Source organism: Cervus canadensis, chromosome 26 (assembly GCF_019320065.1).
Source record: "Cervus canadensis isolate Bull #8, Minnesota chromosome 26, ASM1932006v1, whole genome shotgun sequence".
Classification (NCBI taxonomy): Eukaryota; Metazoa; Chordata; class Mammalia; order Artiodactyla; family Cervidae; genus Cervus; species Cervus canadensis.
Window position 1 is genome coordinate 22,365,701 of NC_057411.1, and position 20,459 is coordinate 22,386,159.

At 38.2% G+C, this 20,459-nt stretch overlaps 1 protein-coding gene across 3 annotated transcripts in view; it reads right to left on the minus strand.

Moving 5' to 3' along the window:
* Positions 1-18,263, minus strand: part of SULT1B1 (sulfotransferase family 1B member 1) — a 34,377-nt gene extending 16,114 nt beyond the window's left edge. The window contains exons 1-4 of one of the 3 annotated variants that reach the window (XM_043448489.1): positions 18,136-18,263; positions 3,496-3,667; positions 3,091-3,219; positions 848-945 (exon numbers count right to left, since the gene is read on the minus strand). In XM_043448489.1, coding sequence (XP_043304424.1) covers positions 848-945; positions 3,091-3,219; positions 3,496-3,643 — 375 coding nt within the window. In that variant the 5' untranslated portion in view covers positions 3,644-3,667; positions 18,136-18,263. Of the gene's footprint in view, positions 1-847; positions 946-3,090; positions 3,220-3,495; positions 3,668-3,777; positions 3,797-15,453; positions 15,530-18,135 lie in introns of those variants that run through there. The other 2 variants (XM_043448490.1, XM_043448491.1) reach the window with 2 other exon arrangements.
* Between the last annotated feature and the right edge of the window lie 2,196 nt (positions 18,264-20,459).

Here is a 20,459-nt window from a genome sequence, read left to right on the forward strand (position 1 = left end):
ATTCTGAGTCCTGTGGCGCTGGAGTCAAACCATTTATACCAAGTTTAACAACATGGTCGAAAATCTCCATGAAATCAAGAGTGCATGGCCAGGAGGGGGTCAACTCTCAGAAATACTTGAGCTCTGAGCCAAGCACTGCGATGTGACACTGGTGTGTCACCTTGAGCAATCCACTTGATCTTTCTGAGCCTCCTTGCTCCTCCAAGGCAGAGCCTGAGAGCGTGGCAGCCCAGGAGCAAGCAGGTGCTTTGTCTGTGGTCTCCACGCCTGCGTGTTCTGCCCAGCCAATCCCAGCCCCGGTGCACTGTGAGCTCCTGCAGGCGCCTGGACAGCCAGGCATGCGGCTCCTGCTCCAAACAACTTTTCATTACAAAATTCGACAACTTAGAATTTAACAACTTAGATTCCAACATGCGACAAGCTAGTAAATGCCAGATAGATAATCTGAATAGCTTCACAATATTGAAAAAAAAAAAGTTTCCAATTTAAAAGTTTCCCAAAAGCAAATACCCAGGCTCAGGTGTCTCACTGAAGAATTTTACCAAACAAATAAGAATCGACAACTTTATGTTGAGTTTTCAGAGAAGGTCAGACTATTGAGGACAGCTGGGAAATAGTAGTAGCAATATTGTGCTGAGATAAGGATTCTGTTCCTACATAATTTTGGAAAATTTGAGTATGCATGTTTAGGCTAAAACATACTGTGTTTTTAAAAATTTAAACACTTTCTTATATAGCTTACTTCTTATGGTAACAGGTGAACAACGCATTTGAGCAATTACTTTACTACGTGAGTGAGAAAGAGTTAAAAGTCATGTTAAAAACTGACTTGCTGTTTAGAGTATACCTTGCAGTTGTTTTCCCAGAAAGATTTAGGAATGAGATCAATTGGCAGATGTGTTTTCACAACCCGGGGTGATGGATTCTTCTCCAGTTGTTCTAAACCTGAGGAAATTTAGTTTGGTTACATAGGTACTACAGTCTCCAATGAGCCTGCATTTTCTGAATTTCTCAACCAACCTTTTGAAATACTTTTGAGCAGTATATAATGTTGCTAAATTTTGAACAAATCACAAGCCTCATTAACGTGGATTCTAAGAGCCAGTATTTTCTAATGAATAAGGACTTGGGTTCTCTGTTAGCCTCTTTGGGTTCAAATCCTAACTTTCTCACTTATTCATCATATAGCATCTGAAAGTATCCCAGAGTTTCAAGGTTTCACTTTCTTCACCTCCAAAATGAGGAGTAATAATACCAACCTTAGCAATTTGGAGTTTCATCATACCTCATACTGACTTTTGCTTTGCAACAGCTATTGTATTGACAGTATAAATGATATCTTTATAGAGCATCAGCTGTTATATCTGCATTTTCATTATCTCATTTATGAGTCATAGTTCACTGAACATTCCTAAGAATTATGAGCCCTGCATGATCTGTCCCTGTCTAGTCTTCAATTGTTTTAAATCTCACTTTTTCAATCTTTCATTGTTGCTGATTTTTGGTGGCGGTGATTTTTTTTTAGTCTCCAGACTACCACCCAGCTCTTTACTGCATCCAGGCCACCATATTACTCCTTCATCTTCCTGAAATATGCCTTATCTAGCTGTGTACAAAGTTTTAGGTCTCCATTCAGAGCTAAGATCCCTAAATATCCAGTCTAAAGTAAAATCTCATGTTCCCTTTCATAGAGCCCTACTCTGGATGTGTTAAACTAATAGTATTCATATATTGTTAGTTTATTTACTTATTTAAAGTCACAGTATTATTGTAAGCTCTTTTCAGACAGGAAATCCAGTTTACTTATTGTTTTATATCTAGCCCATAGATCTGTACATAATTCTTTAGAAACACTCAATAAATATTTGTGCAATGAAAAAATGAATCATATTAAAAATAAATTTTGTATTTTAAGAAATGGTACTTCTCTATTTGATTACAGCAAGGATCTAAGCTAAGAAATTCATCTACCAAATTTATTTATTTAAAAAATAAAATTTTGTTACTTACAGGACCTGGAAATTATATAGCATACCTGGTGCCACACAGCAAGGTCATTGGTGGAGAGAGAGTGAGTGGGCCCGGGGTTCTGCTTTTATTTTATTTTGGGGTGGGAGGCCTAGGGTTTTAAGTGCTCACTCTTTAATGGTGAATTTTAAACATAAAAGCAGAAATTTAAACCACAGGAAGAAAAAAAAACAAGATTTATTAGAGATCACCTTTTTAAAAATAGATGCCTCTTTGAAATTGATGCTTCATTGGCAATCAAAGCATATGTCAGGCACTTTTATTATGAAAAAGAAAAATACAAAACCAAACTGTTAGGTTTTACACTACAGTTGGCCACCAAGACATCCAGTGATTAAGAAAAAAGAACTTAAGCTGCTTTAGGAATACAATGCCAGGCTAGATAGGAGAAATTATAAACAGCCTTATAGGGCTGCCAATAAAATATAGGATACTCATATACTGCCAAATTTATTAAAAATGAATTTTGTATTTTAAAAAGCATTGGTACTTATTTAGTTTGAGCTTCCTCAGTGGATCAGCAGTAAAAGAATCCACCTGCAATGCAGGAGATCCAAGAAATGTGGGTTTGACCCCTGGGTCAGGAAGATCCCCTGGAGGAGGTCATGGCAACCCACTCCAGTATTCTTGCCTGGAGAATCCCCTGGACAGAGGAGCCTGGTGGGCTACAGTCCGTGGGGTTGCAAAGAGTCAGACATGCCTAAAGAGACAGAGCATACACACACATTTATTTAATTACAGCAATATTCTAAATTGAAAATTTAATCTGATAAATTTTATAAAACAGAACTCAGTAAAAGATAAGAAACTTTTTCATCAGTGAGATTTCTAGTCATTTTCCATAACAAAATTCTTTTATCTTTGGTTATTATATATTGACCCGCATGTGATGGACTAAACTACAGTTTCTCTGTATGCCTTGGTTACTGTTCTACTTGCATGCTTCTATTTCATGTTACCAAATACACTCCATTTTTCTTGAATGGAAATCACAGATACAGTAACTAATATGTTACTAATATGTGACTATAAAATTATAATTCCTAGGTCATTTAAAATTACCTGAAGTCCTTAGTCCAGGAAAAGCCAGTTCCAACATTGGAACTTTAGCAGTTATAACATCTCGCTTACATTTTTCAATATCCCCATCATGTAGAACCATGTCCACAATTTCACTGATCCAAGTTGTACCTGTGGCAAAAGAACATTTTTTTAACCTTCACCTGAATGTGGGGGAAGGTCCCTGTTGGAAGCCTGCCATCTTAATATAGTCTCTTAGAAAATTAATTCTGTAGAATTTCCCCTTCTATGCCCCAAATGTCTATTTTCATATAATCAGGGTAGGTGGCTAGGCTGACTGTTAGGAGTACTAATTTTATTTAGGATATTAACAATTTTGTACAGAAGCTGATTTTCAGGAAACAAAAGTTGACTTTAGACCTGCATTTGTCAGGTCACAGAACTCACCTGATTTGGGATAAGTGTCTATCACGATGTCATCTGGTCTGCTTCGGAACTGTTCAATCTTTTCCCAGTTGTTTGCGAAAGCATAAGTGATGGGACAGCCATGGATTAGCTTCAGATTTTTTCTCAGGACATCTTTTGAGGAAGTCATCTTTGTCCCAGATTATACAAATACCTAATGCACAGTCAAATCATGGAGAAAAGAGAGAATGAAACTAAGAAGTTGAGTAACTTGAGTTATTACAACACAGAAATTTGACAGAGTAAAACTGGACTTTAACACACAGAGAACGAGAGATCTAAATACAAAGGGCGTTTTTATGGGTGTTCAGCAATAGACGGCAAGAGCAGCAGCTGGCTTAGTGACAAGCAGATCAAAGGTCTTTAGTGGAATGGAAGCCTGGGAAAGAAACAGAACTGAATATTTAAAAATCCCATTTTCCAGAAATGCACTAAAGAAATCTGGACCTATCATTCATCATCATACTTCTGTTGAATCTCATTTATTTATTTTTATAAATAAATTTTATATGTATTTATATTTTATATTTATAAATATTTTATATTTATAAATAAATAAAATTTTTATTTATTTTTAATTGAAGGATAATTGCTTTACAATATTGTGTTGGTTTCTGCCACATATCAACATGAATCAGCCATAGGTATACTTAAGTCCCTTCCCTCTTGGGCCTCCCTCCCAACCCCCACCACACCCCACCCTTCTAGGTTGTCATAGAGCCCCAGTCTGAGTTCCCTGAATCATACAGGAAAGTCCCACTGGCTATCTATTTCACGTATGGAATGTATATGTTTCTATGCTACTCTTTCCCACCGTCTCCTTCCCTTCCCTCCCCCCAGTGTTCATAAATCTGTTCTCTATGTCTGCATCTCCATTGCAGCCCTGAAAATAAGTTCATCAGTACCATCTTTCTAGATTCCATATATGCATTCATGAATATGCAGTATTTGTTTTTCTCTTTCTGACTTACTTCCTGCTGTATGATAGGCTCTAGGTCCATCCACATCTTTAGCACTGACTCAAATGTGTTCCTCTTTGCGGCTGAGTAATATTCCATTGTATATATGTGCCACAGCTTTTTTTTCTATTCATCCATCAATGGATATGTAGATTACTTCCATGTCCGAGTTACTGTAAATAGTGCTGCAGTGAACACTGGGGTATATATGTTTTTTTCAATTAAAGTTTTCTCAGGATACATGCCCAGTAGTTGGATTGTTGGGTCATATGGTAATTTTAGTCTTAGTTTTCTAAGGAATCTCCATACTGTTCTTTCATAGTGGCTGTATCAATTTACATTCCCACCAATAGTTCAAGAGGGTTCTCTTTTCTCCACAACCTCACTAGCATTTACTGTATGTAGATTTTTTTTTTGATGATGTCCATTCTGACCAGTGTGAGGTGATATTTCATTGTAGTTTTGATTTGCATGTATATAGTAACAAGCGATGTTGAGCTTATTTTCATGTGTTTATTAGCCTTCTATATGTCTTCTTTGGAGAAATGTTTGTTTAGGTCTTTTGCCCACTTTTTGATTGGGTTGTTTGTTTTTCTGGCCTTGATTGCATGAGCTGCTTGTATATGTTGGAAATTAATCCTTTTTCAGTTGTTTCATTTGCTATTATTTTCTTCCATTCTCCCAAGGTATTGTTTTCTCCTTGTTTATAGTTTCCTTTGCCATGAAAAGCTTTCAGCTTAATTAAGTCCCTCTTGTTTATTTTTGTTTTTATTTCCATTACTCTGGGAGGTGGGTCATAGAGGACATTACTGTAATTTATGTTATGGAGTGTTCTGCCTATGTTTTCCTCTAAGAGTTTTATAGTTTCTGGTCTTATATTTATGACTTTAATCTATTTTGAATTTATCTTTGTTTATGATGTTAAGAAGTGTTCTAATTTCATTTTTTCATAAGTAGCTGTCCATTTTTTCCAGGATGCTTATTAAAGAGACTATCTTTTCCCCATTGCATATTTTTGCCTCCATTTCTTCCAGGTTGTCATTTCATTGGCATATAGTTGCTCAAAATAGTCTCTTGTGATCCTTCTTATTTCCATGTTGTCTGTTGTAACTTAGTCTTTTACATTTCTAATTATGTTGATTTGATTCTTCTTTTTTGCTTGATGATTCTGGTTAATGATTTGTAAACTTTGCTTATATTCTCAAAGTATCAGATCTTAGTTTTACTAATCTTTACTATTGTTTCCTTCATTTATTTCTGCTCCGATCTTATCATTTCTTTCCTTCTACTAACTGTGGGGTTTTCTGTTCTTTTTCAAGTTATTTCAGGTGTAAAGTTAGGCTGTCTATTCAATGGTTTTTTTGTTTCTTGAGGTAGGATTGTATTGCTGTATACTCCCTGTTAGAACTGCTTTTGGTGCATCCCATAGGTCTTGGGTCTTCATATTTTCATTGTCATTTGCTTCTAGGAATACTTTTATTTCCCTGTTTAATTTCTTCAGTAGCCTGTTCATTATTTATAAATGTATTGTTTAATCTTAATGTTTTTGTGGGGTTTTTTTTACAGTTTTTTTTCCCCTATAATTGATATCTAGACTCATAGTGTTGTGATCAGAAAAATGCTTCATATAATTTCAATTATCTTAAGTTTATTGAGGGTTTATTTGTGACTCATGTTGGGGTCTGTCCTGGAGAATGCACTTGAGAAGAAAGTGTATTCTGCATTTGGATGTAATGTCATGAAGATACCAATTAGCTCCATCTGGCCTAATGTGTCATTTTAAGCTTGTGTTTCCTTATTAATTTTATGGCTTGATGATCTCACCATTGGTGTAAGTAGGGTGTTAAAGTCCCTTACTATTATTGTGTTGCTATCAATTTCCTCTTTTATGTCTGTTAGTGTTTGCCTTATGTATTGAGGTTCTCCTATGTTGGGTGCATAAATAGTTACAATTGTCATGCCTTCTTCTTGGATTAATCCCTTGATCATAATGTAGTGTCCTTCATCTCTTACAATATTCTTTATTTTAAGGTTTATTTTGTCTGATATGAGAATTGCTCCTCCAGCTTTCTTTTGATTTCTATTTGAATGGAATATCTTTTTCCATCCTCTCACTTTCAGTCTGTATGTGTCTCTAGGTGTGAAGTAGATCTATTGTAAACAGTATCTATATAGATCTTGCTTTTGTTTGCATTCAGCCAGTGTTTGTCTTTTGGTTGAAGCATTTTATCCATTTACATTAAAAATAGGTATTGATATATGTGTTCCTACTGGCATTGTTTTAATTGTTTTGAGTTTGATTTTGTAGGTCTTTTCCTACTCTTGTGTTTCCTGTCTATAGAAGTCCCTTTAACATTTGTTGTAAAGCTGGTGTGGTGTTGCTACATTTTCTTAACTTATACTGTCTGTAAGCTTTTGATTTCTCCATCAATTTTGAATGAGATTCTTGCTGGGTAGAATAATCTTGGTTGTAGATTTTTTTCTTTCAGTATTTTAAATATATCCTGCCTTTCCACTCTGGCTTGCAGAGATTCTATAAATGATCAGCTGTTAATCATATGGGGTTTCCCTTGTATGTTACTTGTTGCTTTTTCTTTTCTACAGTTAATATTCTTACTCTGTATTTAATCTTTATTAGTTTGATTAGTATGTATTTCTGGAGAGGGCAATGGCAAACCACTCCAGTACTCTTGCCTGGAAAATCCCATGGATGGAGGAGCCTGGTAGGCTGCAGTCCTTGGGGTCGCCAAGAGTCGGACACGACTGAACGACTTTACTTTCACTTTCATGCAATGGAGAAGGAAATGGCAACCCACTCCAGTGTTCTACCCTGGAGAATCCCAGGGACTGGGGAGCCTGGTGGGCTGCCCTCTATGGAACTGCACAGAGTCGGACACGACTGAAGCGACTTAGCAGCAACAGCAGCAACAATGTGTATTTCAGTGTATTTCTCCTAGGGTTTATCCTGTATGGGGCTCTCTGCACTTCTGCACTTCTTGGACTTGATGGTCTATTTCCTTTCCCATGATGTGAAAGTTTTCAATTATCTCTTCAAAACTTGTCTCAGACCCTTCCCCCCCTCCTTCTTCTTCTTCTGGGACCCCTATAATTCAAATGCTGACATGTTTAATATTTTCTCAGAGATCTCTGAGACATCCTCAAATTTTTTCATTCTTATCTCTTTATTCTGCTCTTCAGCTGTTATTTCCACCATTCTATCTTCCAGCTTACTTATCCATTCTTTTGTCTCAGTTATTCTGCTATTGATTCCTTCTAGAGTATTTTTAATTTCAGTAGCTGTGTTGTTCATCTCTGTTTGTTTTTTCTTTGTTTCTTCTAGGTACTTGCTAAATGTGTTAATCAATTCTTTCATTTTCTCCATTCTACTTTTGAGGTTGTGGATCATCTTATAATTACTCTGAATTCTTTTTCAGATTTTTTCTAATTTACTGTGCTTGAGGTCACCTTTTCACAGGCTTTAGGGTCATAGTCCTTCTTCCATTTGGTTTCTGCCTTCAATAGTTAAGTTTGGTCCAGTGGTTTGTGTAAGCTTTGTATTGGGAATGAATTGTGCCTGTGTTCTGGTGGGAGGTAGTGAGGTTTGGGTTTTTCCCCCTCTAATGGGGAGGGCTGTGTGAGGTGGTATATTTTGGAGTGTCTTTGGGAATCCTCTGTACTGATGATCGGGTTTGTAATTTTGTCTTGCTTATCATTTGGTTGAGGCATCCTTCACTGAGTGTTGTGGGCAGTTGGGTGATGCCAGGTCTTGTGTATAGGTGGAGGCCTTCATGAGAGTTCTCACTAATTAATACTCCTTGGGGTTAGGAGTTCTCTGACAGTCTAGGGTCTTGGACTCAACACTTTCAGTCCAAAGGCTCAGGCTTGATTTCTGGCCAGGGACCTGGGATTCCACCATTTGTTAGTTATGGCATTAAAGATGATTAAAATAAACAAACAAGAACAAAAGAAAAAAATAAAACAAGAAACAAAAGATGACCCCCTAGACAATGGTAAGGACAAAATCAGACTAATAATTTTTAAACAATAGAATATACACCCATACACACACACACACACACAAAACCAAAACAGTCCAAAGGAAAGAGAGTACAACAGAGTGACCCAGTGAGCAAAGGAAACCAAAAATGATATAGACCAATTAAAATCAAAACTAAGTAAAACACAAACTGAAAACAAAACCAAAGCAGAGTGCCAACCAGGAAATAAAGCAAAGAAAACAAACAACAACAAAAAAAAAAACTAATAAACATGATGAATAAAAGAAAAAGAAAAAATAGAAAAGCAAAGTTAAATACAAGTATATAAAAAAGGAGGGGGGGGGGCTTCTCAGGTGTTGCTAGGGGTAAAACACCTGCCTGCCAATGCAACAGACATAATGAGTTGGGGGTTTGATCGCTGGGTTGAGAAGACCCTCAGGAGGAGGGCATGGCAATCCACTCCAGGATTCTTGCCTGGAGAACCCCATGGGCAGAGGAGCCTGGTGGGCTACAGTCCATAGTGTCACAAAGAGTCAGACATGACTAAAGCTTCTTAGCACACACACAAACATATATATATATATATATATATATATATATATATATATATATATAAATTAAAAAATAAATTTTAGAAAAAATTTTAAAAAGAAAAAGAAATTCTACAGAACTGCATAAGGCCAACAAAGAGGTAGAAATATATAAAGGAAATGAAAAGTGAGATTTTAAAAAAGTTTTCAAAGGCTTAAATAGACTAATATCAATAATAAAATCAACCACAGGAACAGGGAAGAAAATTCCAGAACCAATTGCAGAACAAATCAAAATATAAAAACAATAATAAATGTTTTTCTTGGATAGTCCACCTCTACCTCCTTAAAATGTCTTCCAATAATGGGTTGGTTGGTCTCTGGACCTGCTATGGGGACAGCTCAGGCTAATCTGACCCTACTCCTGGATGGTCTTGCCTCCACTGTCCACAGCTGCTAGAGCTACTGCATTTTCTTTTGTGGGAACTCTCATTGCCCTTTTATATATTCCATAGACACAGAGTCTGCCTAGTTGATCATGTGGATTTAAACTGCAGTTTGTAGAGTTATTGGGAAGGTTTTCAATCTTCATCCTTAGCCGCACTGCCCCTGCGGTTCAACTGTGGTTTTATTTCCACCTCTGTATGTGAGTCATCCACAGGAGTTTGCTCCTGAGGCTGCCCTGGGGGCTTTAGGTCTGCCTCAGTGAGGACCAGATGTGGAGCTGGTGCAGCTGCTTGGACAGGGGGACCCTGGCAATGCCATGTACCCAGGGGAGCCAGAAGCCATCGGTGCGAGAAATACGGTGCTATTAGTTTCTCCCCCCCGCCCCCCCACTAGCCTCTGGCACCGGCTTCAAAGGGCCTCTTTATCTGATCTTTCTCTGTTGCTTAGGGCATCAGGCACTTAAAGGGCCACCTTCTCTTGTGTCTGTTGGTCAGCTGCTGGCCCTTGCCTGTGGGGAAAGAGGCTACAGTGATGGCTCCACCCTCTGCATGTGACTCAGCAGTATTGCCTTACCTCCATGGCTGCCCAGCTTTCCTTCCAAGGTATTTCCCCTCTCCATCTCCTCCCTCATTGTCCCCCTCCCACTGTCTCCCTGCAGTCAACAGCAGATCTCAACCTGGGATTGCTCTCCAATCCCCACAGTCCAGCTCCGAGCCACCGCACATTCCAAGGGACTCGAATCCTGTCCAGGGTATGTAGGGCTGTCGGAAAGATTGTGTGGCTCTCATTCCATTCGGACTGTCACACATGAGCTGTGGCACTCTCCAACAGCCTCAAATGCTTCTCCTCTGTCCCAAACGACTGCCCTGATGTGGGGATCTGATCCCTGCTTCAGCCCCCCACCCCCCGCCCAGGTACATGTCCAGTCCTGATAACGCTCCTTTTTCCCTCCTTCTTCCTTCATCCTACCGTGATTTGTGTGGATCTATATATTCCTTCCTGGTGGTCGAAGACTCCTGCCCACTCTCAGCTGGTGTTCTGCAAGATCTTCTGTGTCTGAAGGTGTATTGCTGATTTATCCACGGAGAGAGATGTAATCCACATCCACCTTGTCCTCCGCCATCTTGTTTCTCCTTATTTTTTCTTACAGGAAATCTGTTGTCTTTCTCACCTTGGTCCTTCTGTGTATAATGCATTTGTTTTCTCTGTCTGTTTCTAAGATATTCTATATTATCACTGGTTTTGAGCAATTAAGTTATGATGTGCCTTCATGTGGTTATTTTCATGGTTTGTATGTGTGTCTGCACTTCATGTTTATTGAACTTCCATGAATTTGGGGTTTACAATCAATATTTCTTCAAATACCTTTTTTAAGGGTCTCTTTCTCTTCCTTCTGATACTCCAAGATATATGAATTTGTTTACAGCTCATTGAAACTCTTTAAACTTTTTAAAAAATCTTTTTTCTCTCTTTGTGTTTCAGTTCAGATAATGTCTATGGCTATATTTCTTTATATTCAGTAATTTTTCATCTGCAATGTGCAATCTGATTTTAATCTCTTACAATTTTTTTTTCCCCCTCAGACATTATAGTTTTCACCTCTAGAAGATCATTTGGGGAATGATTATACTCTTCCTGTCTCAACTTTTCAGTTCAGTTCAGTTCAGTAGCGCAGTCATTTCCAACCCTTTGCGACCCCATGTACTGCAGCATGCCAGGCCTCCCTGTCCCTTACCAACCTCCAGAGTTTACTCAAACTCATGCCCATTGAGTCAGTGATGCCATCCAACCATCTCATCCTCTGTCATCCCCTTCTCCTCCCGCCTTCAATCTTTCCCAGCATCACGGTCATTTCAGATGAGTCAGTTCTTTGCATCAAGTGGCCAAAATATTGGAGTGTCAGCTTCAGCATCTGTCCTTCCAATGAATATTCAGGACTGATTTCCTTTCAGATGGACTGATTGGATCTCCTTGAAGTCCAAGGAACTCTCAAGAGTCTTCTCCAACACCACAGTTCAAAACCAACAATTTTTTGGCACTCAGCTTTCTTAATGGTCCAAATCTCACATCTATACATGACCACTAGAAAAACCATAGCCTTGACTAGATGGACCTTTGTTGGCAAAGTAATGTCTCTGCTTTTTAATATGCTAAGTTGGTCATAACTTTTCTTCCAAGGAGTAAGCATCTTTTAATTTCATGGCTGCAATCACCATCTGCAGTGATTTTGGAGCCAAAGAAACTAAAGTTTGCCACTGTTTCTCCATCTAGTTGCCATAAAGTGATGGACTATATGCCATGATCTTAGTTTTCTGAATGTTGAGCTCTAAGCCAATGTTTTCACTCTCCTCTTTCACTTTCATCAAGAGGCTCTTTAGTTCTTCTTCACTTTCTGCCATAAAGGTGTTATCTGCATATCTGAGGTTATTGATATTTCTCCCAGCAATCTTGATTCCAGCTTGTGCTTCATCCAGCCCAGCGTTTCTCATGATGTATTCTGCATATATGTTAAATAAGCAGGGTGACAATATACAGCCTTGATGTACTCCTTTTCCTATTCGGAACCAGCCTGTTGTTTCATGTCCAGTTCTAACTGTTGCTTCCTGACCTGCATACAGATTTCTCAGGAGGCAGGTCAGGTGGTCTGGTATTCCCATCTCTTGAAGAATTTTTTCACAATTTATTGTGATCCACACAGTCGAAGGCTTTGGCATAGTCAATAAAGCAGAAAACTTTTAGAGCATATTGAATATTGTTATAATGACTGTTTTTAATACTTGTTTGCTAACCCTAACATCTGTGTTAGTTCTAGATTATTTTCAATTACCTAATTTTTCCTTTCACTATGGTGCCGCCTTCTGCTAATTAGCATGCCTGATACTTTCTATTGGATATCTGGTGTTGTACCTGGGTTGTGGCCCAGGAATTCTCTCAAAGCAGTAAATGAGGGCAATAATAGGGCCCAATTTGTTTTCTATCCACATTCCTGTTGGTTGTTTCACACAAGGGAGAATATTTAATTTATAATACTCTATTTTGCTTAGAAGCTATGATGATTAATTTTATGTGTCTACTTGACTGGGCCACCAGATGCCCAGATATTTGGTCAAACATTATTCTGAGTGTTTCTGTAAGGATGTGTTGGGATGAGATTAATGTTTAAATGGGTAATACTAAGTAAAGTGATTGCCCTCCCTAGTGTGGAATGACCTCATTCTGTGAGTTTAAGGCCTGATTAGAACAATAAATCTGAGTAAGAATGAATGCTTCCTACCTGAAAACTTTTGAATTGTAATACAGTTTTTTTTTCCTGCCTTCAGATTGGAACTAAAACATCAGCTTTTCCTGGGTCTGAAGCCTGGCAGCTTTTGAATTAAAACTATACCATTAGCTCTCACTGTTTAGACTTCAGACTCAATTGGAATTAAATCGTCAGCTATTCTGGGTCTCCAGCTTGCAAATCATCTTGCACATCTTGGGACTTGCCCACCTGTAAAATTATCTAAGCCAATTACATATGACAAACCTCTTTATGTATATATACATAAATATTTATATATAATAAAATTTGTCTTGCATATTTTTGAGTGGTAACTTATCATAATAATCCTAATAATACTAATCCTGAATTAGAATCTTATTAATCTGCTAACCTATTCAAAACATTTTGAGATTTAGTCAGGATTCTCCAGAGAAATAGAATCAACTTATCCCAAGCTGGAAACCCAGGATAGTCAATGGTGTAGGTCCCTCCTGAAGGCTTGCAGGCTTGAGACCCAGTGAGAACTCATGTTTAAATGTGAAGATGGGAAAACATGATACCCCAGCTCAAAAATAGTCAGGCAGGGGGAATTCCGCCTCACCCCCAGAGGTCTGCCTTTTTATGTGATTCAGGCCTTCAACTGACTGGATAAGGCTTGTCCACACTAGGGAGGGTAGTTTGTTTTATTCATATACTAATCTCATCCAGGAAATACACTAACAGGCACACTTATAATAATGTTTGACGAAATATCTGGGTTTCCTGTGTGTCAATCATTTTGACACACAAAATTGACCATCACATAGAGCTCATCATTATTTATTTTTTCCACTTCATCTTCACTGAACTTTGCATATGAAACTGTAGCCTGGCTCTTGCTAATGTTTTTCTCATTTTACAACCCTTCTCTCTGCCCCCAAGGAACATAAACCTCTCAGAAATAGAAGGAAAGGTAGAATGTAGAAATTTTAAGATCCATTATAATCTACTATTCCATTTATTTCTGAGAACTTGTCAATCAATAATGATAATGTATACAACCAGATGAAAAGAGTTTGAATTAACAACATAAATTATGTATCTCAGATAAACTTGTATTGCTTATAGCAAATAATTATAACTAGACATCAAAGACTGCTGATCGCTGATTGGCACATTGATACAAATATTTTTATCAGGCAAATATTTTGTAAGTAATTTGGTGATTTGAAAATTGTTGAAACTTGTTAAGCTAACAATTTGTGTAATGGGAACCACAAACAAAATCACTAACATAAAAGCTAGCTGCTATTTAAACTGTATAGAAAAAGGAATGCTTCAGATTAGGAAAAATACATTGTGTAACAGCCTTGTGTTTTAGAGATAACTTCTCCACACCCTGCTAGACCCCATCCTCCAGGCTCTTAAAAAGGTCTAGAAGAGGGGCTTCCCTGATGGTCCAATGGTTAAGAATATGCAGGGGACACAGGTTCAATCCCTGGTCTGCACATATCCCACTTGCAGTGGAGCATCTCAGTCCATGTGCCACAAATCCTGAGCCCAAGTGCAGCAGCTATGAAAGCGCCAACTCTCTAGAGCCCATGCTCCACAACGAGAGAAGCCACTGCAGGGAGAAGCCCGCAGACTGCAGTGAAAAGCAGATCCCGCTCTCTGCCACTAGAGAAAGCCTGCACGCAGCAACCAACAACTAGTTCAGCCAAAATAATAAATGATGTTAAAAAAAAAGTCTAGAAGAGAGAAATCTGGACATATTTTTCATTTTACATTATAAGATATGCATTATATATCATATTTTATGTCTGACAATTAGTGGATATGCACACAATAGAATGTTTTGTTTTGTTTTGTTTTAGTTTTCCCAATAAAAGTTATTATATAATTCATTTGTCTAAAAATATATGGCATCTTATGCAAGAAATATAGGAAAAATTATTTGAATTTTACATCTTTGTTACTGCTCACAGAGTAAAGGATATGGGGACCTGAGAAGCCTAGAAAAGAGTATCTAAATGAAAGAGCAGCCCCAGCACAGAGTAGACATAAATAGGTTTAGAGCCAGCAAGACCCTAAAACAAGGATGCGGGTGAGAGCTGTGTGGTCTGGGCATTTTAGGAAAATTAAACATTCCATATTAAATTGCTGCCTTCATGGTGCTTATTAATTATCCTATCTGTTTGCTTCTGTAGTCCCTTGTTAGGTCAATAAAAAATTCTAGAACATGTCAGCAGCTTCAAGAATGGAACAAATAATGTGGTTGGTCAAAAACTCAACAGAGCGAGAAGTGAAAGGAAGAGGAACTGAGTAGGTAAACACTGTACCTAGAATAAAGTAGGTGTTAAATGACCTGAATAAATAAATGAATGAGAACTGAATAAATAAATGAATGAATGAATGATGCGACATGTACTTCCCATTCAGAATCTTCTAAGATCTTAGGGACAGTGTTACTTTGGAGTTTGGATATAAGGAATGAGTGAGAGCAGAAATAAACATAGCATATTGAGATATTAGATTTGAGCTTCACATAGTAAATGAAATAGTTTTCCTTGAAACATTTTGTTCTATTAATTCCTTAGCAAATTAACTTTTCCAGATTATGTAAAGGTAAATATCAATTCCAGGCCTCATTTGAACACTAGCATATTCTGAATCAGTTGAAAAAAATAAATGAGGCTCTCTCTTTATTTTTTTTAAATTTTTTGGCTCTGGAATTTAGCATTTAGTAGAAATATAATTCTACTTACCAACTGTTATTAAACACACAGATTTTCATGGGAAAGCAAGTCGGTATTGAGGACACAGATCTATTTTCCATATGGTCTGCAATAAATCACACAAACTTGTTTCTCACATAGTATGTGCTTAGCATTATGTTATACCTTTATAACATCATTCCTGGTTCCATTTCATGTCTTAAACTTTTTAGTTTCTTTACTTACTCATTTTAATTTACCTTGTACTATTGTCTTATATTTATATAATTGATTCATAATTGCTATTTAAATATGGTACATATGCAAGCCCCATGCACTATTGTCATCACTTGAGAGCTTGTATTACAAATGCAGAATATGAGGCTCCAATCCAGAATCAGAACTTATATTTTAATAAAATCCCCAAGTAGCTTACATGTAGAAGAAAATTGGGGAAGCATGGTTTTAAACTACTGTTAAGGTACTCTCTAACAATGTAGAGTACACATAAATGATTTATTAGAATGACTTGTTTCCCAGAAAATAAATTATATTGAATGTGCTTCATATATATTATCTCCCTGATGATAAGTCTTACTTTCCTTTTACAGACTGAGATTAGGAAACAGAGTTGCGGGAAGTCTGCTCAGACACATAGCAAGTGAGGTGTGTCTCAGAAATAGAGTTCAGTTTTCCCAGCTTTGCTCACTTGGTCATACTGAATGGGTAGGCCTGACCAGAGTCATAGGTGTTCCTGATTTATCTCATTTGGTTAAGGGTGTTCACAGTTTGTAGGGAATTTTTTTGTTTATTTGACAAAGCAAACATCCCTCTGACAAAAGCTTTAACTCCTCATGCTGCAAAAATGTTGTCAGAGAAGGAGGAATATGAGTAACAATAGGACAGTGACTACATACTAGTCACATCTGGGAAGTGGGTGTAACCAGTTCAAGAACCTTGGAGTAGCAGTCTGGGATTAGCATTGCCTCATCATGACCAGTGGATGAGGATGAGTTTAGAACAAACGAGAAGATAGATTCAGGGGAGAGAGCCCAAAGATATAGGATTGTGCTTAGTCTCTTAGCCGTGTCCGATTCTTCGCGATCCCGCGGATCGTAGCCGGCCAGACTCCTCTGTCCATGGGGTTCTCCAGGCAAGAATTCTGGAGTGAGTTGCCAAGCCCTCCTCCAGGGGATCTTCCCAACCCAGGGATCGAACCCAGGTCTCCCGTATTGCAGATGGATTCTTTCCCGTGTGAACCAGCAAGGAAAACAAAGAATTCTGGGGTGGGTAGCCGATCCCTTCTCCAGGAGATCTTCCCAACCCAGCAATTGAACTGGAGTCTCCTGTATTGCAGGCAGATTCTTTACCAGCTGAGCTACCACTAACATTATTGAGTAAAATACTTTAGCAGATGGTTGATGAGGGATATTTACTTTAAAAAAAAAAAAAAAAATGGTTCCTATAAGTCTCTTAAATCTTAAAATGACCAAAAAAAAAAAAATGACAAAAACTTTTAATGTGTTATATAGTAGTCTACACAATACTACAAATCTACCTAGTTGAGTGATAAGTTAAAAATTATAATGTCTAAAATTGACTCAAGAAACATCAATAGAAAATCCCATGAACAGAGGAGCCTGGCAGGCTACAGTCTATAGAGTCGCAGAGTTGGATACGGCTGACACACACAAACACACAATAGAATGAAAGAGGAAAATGGAAGCCATTGCCCCTCTTAGGAGAAACAAACTGAATCATCTGACACTGATATTCTAGTGGGAAAAGAATATTCTCTCCATTTGTTTCACTCTAACAAACTGCAACAAAGGTCCGTCTGGTCAAGGCTATGGTTTTTCCAGTGGTCATGTATGGATGTGAGGGGACTGTGAAGAAAGCTGAGCGCTTTCTTCAAATTGATGCTTTTGAACTGTGGTGTTGGAGAAGACTCTTGAGAGTCCCTTGGACTGCAAGGAGATCCAACCAGTCCATCCTAAAGGAGATCAGTCCTGGGTGTTCATTGGAAGGACTGATGCTGAAGCTGAAACTCCAGTACTTTGGCCCCCTCATGAGAAGAGTTGACTCATTGGAAAAGACCCTGATGCTGGGAAGGATTGGGGGCAGGAGGAGAAGGGGGCGACAGAGGATGAGATGGCTGGATGGCATCACCGACTCGATGGGCATGAGTTTGAGTACACTCCGGGAGTTGGTGATGGACAGGGAGGCCTGGCGTGCTGCGATTCATGGGGTCGCAAAGAATCGGACACGACTGAGCGACTGAACTGAACTGAACAAACTGCAGCTCTACTTAGTCTACATCAAACTCCAGCTAATGAAATATATTAATTAAATAACATGCTCTGCATTCTGGAAAGTACCCTAAAGGGTGTGCATGTGCATGTGTGTATATAGGGGTGAAGTAGAGATGTGAGCAGAGAAATGAGAGCTTGGAGGGGATTCCATTTTCCCTTATGAGGCTACAGTTTGATGAGAAGACCCACAATCCTGACATGCTTCAGCAGAGTCCCAATGAACCTAGAAAAATGAAAGGGATCACTGAAAGTGCGCACAATATAAACAACACTGTGTTTCCTGAGGGAAAACTGCAATTTGGCAAAAACATTCTAGCAATAAACATATGTTCAAAAGGGAAATTATTCAAGGAGCTCATTGTGCTGTGGATGCATGATAAAAACTCAGAGAAAAGAGATTTAAAAAAAAAAAAAACTTTACCTCAGGATTTAATCCCTCTTTTCAGTTTTCATTTTCAGTTGGTGGTGCAGCTGACAAAAGGAATCCTGGGTCCTGGTGGGAGTCCTGAAGGGAGGGAAAGATGAGCTCAGGGAGGCTCATTCCAGTCTCTGGGATTAAAAAAAAAAAAGTTTAAAGATATGATCTGACTGCTGTAGTCAATGACTTCATGGGCAGTTAAGATATACAAATTTGAATGACATACACAGAGGCAGGGCCTGCTGCTTCAGCTGCTGGAAGAGGCAGGAAGTCTTGAAAGGAAATGAATCAGGGTGGGAGCTGAAAGTCAGCAAAGTCAGAGATTATCTAGATTTAAAGGTTCACATGGCTTCAAAGAGAGAAAAGCAAAGGGAAAGAAGCTGAAGGGTCAGTAGGTACAATCCTGTTGTTTCTCTACAATTTTTAAAGAATGTCTTGTAATAATGTTGATCATGACAAAAAGTCATTGTGGGTGTGTATTCATCTGAAAGAAACATGAGTTTCCAACATTACAGAAAAAACAAAGCTACACAAACATTCACTAAAGATACACTTTGGCAGCAGAAATAGAGTAAAGCTGATGGTTTCAGAATACACTTGTTTTCTGTTACTCTAATCATTTCCACCACCTCTCTCTCTCTCTTTTTTTTTTTTTTTTTTTGGTAAGTGACATATACACAAAGGAGTTTAGTGGGATAACAATGTGCATATGATGCTGATGCTGGGGGGCCAAGGGTCTACCACATCCTTTTCATGCAGAAAAGAGGGCAGTATTTTTAGAGATCTAGATTATTTTTGTGATAGTCCAAATATTAAATTTTTAAATATTGGCAACTAACTATTAATACATACATGAAACAATATAAGTATTTCTGTATGGCAGGGCATGCCAAGGAATGCAACTGGCAAACTTTGGCAACAAGGTGTTAATTTCGGGCAAACCCTACTTCAGATGTGCATGAGTTGCCTGGCAACCACATTTCTATTAAACTGTTAAGGAAAAGTGAAATTGAAGTCGCTCAGTCATGCGCGATTCTTTGCAACCCCGTGGACAGTAGAGTACCAAGCTCCTCCGTCCATGGGATTTTCCAGGCAACAGTACTGGAGTGAGTTGCCATTTCCTTCTCCAGGGGATCTTCCTGACCCAGGGATCGAACCCAGGTCTCCTGTACTGTAGGCAGACGCTTTACTGTCTGAGCTACCAAGGAAGTCCAAACTGTTAAGGGAAACACTGACTGAAGGCCCCACCCCGGTCAGACACCATGGTAACCATTTGCCTGAGTTATTTTATGACAAGAAGTCCTGATAAGGAACAAGTAACTAACGAGTCACCATCAACAGGAAAAATTTGGGAAAGGTCAAAAGAAGACATGGCATGTCCTATCAACCTCCCAGAATCCTTCTTCTTTCTGGAATCCAATTTGGCTGGGTAATGCGTGCAACACCAGAAGGGACTTTGAGTCAGAAGATTGACCAGTGACAACCTGGCAACTAATCTTATTACCATAAAACGCACAGGGCAGAGCAGTTTTCCTGGGTTCCCTACCATCCTGCTCTCCAGGATCCCCTTCCCAATAAAGTCTCTTGCTTTGTCAGCACTTGTATCTCTTCAGACAACTCATTTCTGATTTTTAGTCAAGAGCCCATTCTCAGTCCCTGGAAGAGGTCCCCGTTCCTATAACAAAACCATCAAACTTCAATTAATATTAATACTAATGGAAAAGCAACCTAAATCAGATCTTCTTGAATTTTAGCATGGTTCAGAACCATTTTGGAGGCCATGACAAAATACAAATTACTGGATCCCAATATCCAGTGTTACTGATAAATTTGGTCTAAGACGGAGTCTGAGAAGTTTCTATTAATATTTCAGCAAACTCAGAGATATTACTGATGCTATCAGTTTGAGGATCATATTTTGAGAACCATGAATAAAAATTTGCTCTTGTTTTAAAACTTGTATTAATATTCTATATTTCATTCATTCATTTATCTGTCCATTCATTTGTTTATTCATTCAGTCACCAGACCTATAATGTCCCAGACACTACACTGGGGAAAAAAAAGAAAGACATTGTGTCTGCCTTCCTGATTTACAAATAATTATTGATTGAAGGCTTTCTCAATCTATTGATAGCTCAATTTTTACCCTTAAGATTCAGAAATTCTAAATGATTTGGCTAAAATCTTATAAATATTAGGTAAAGTATCAGGTTCAGAAAACAACTTGTGACTTCTAAGTCATGTGGGCTTAACAAACAAAAGAGCTAGATTAAGAAAGAAAAGATTCACAGTGCATGTATTCTTTTTTCCCTAAAATTAACCCT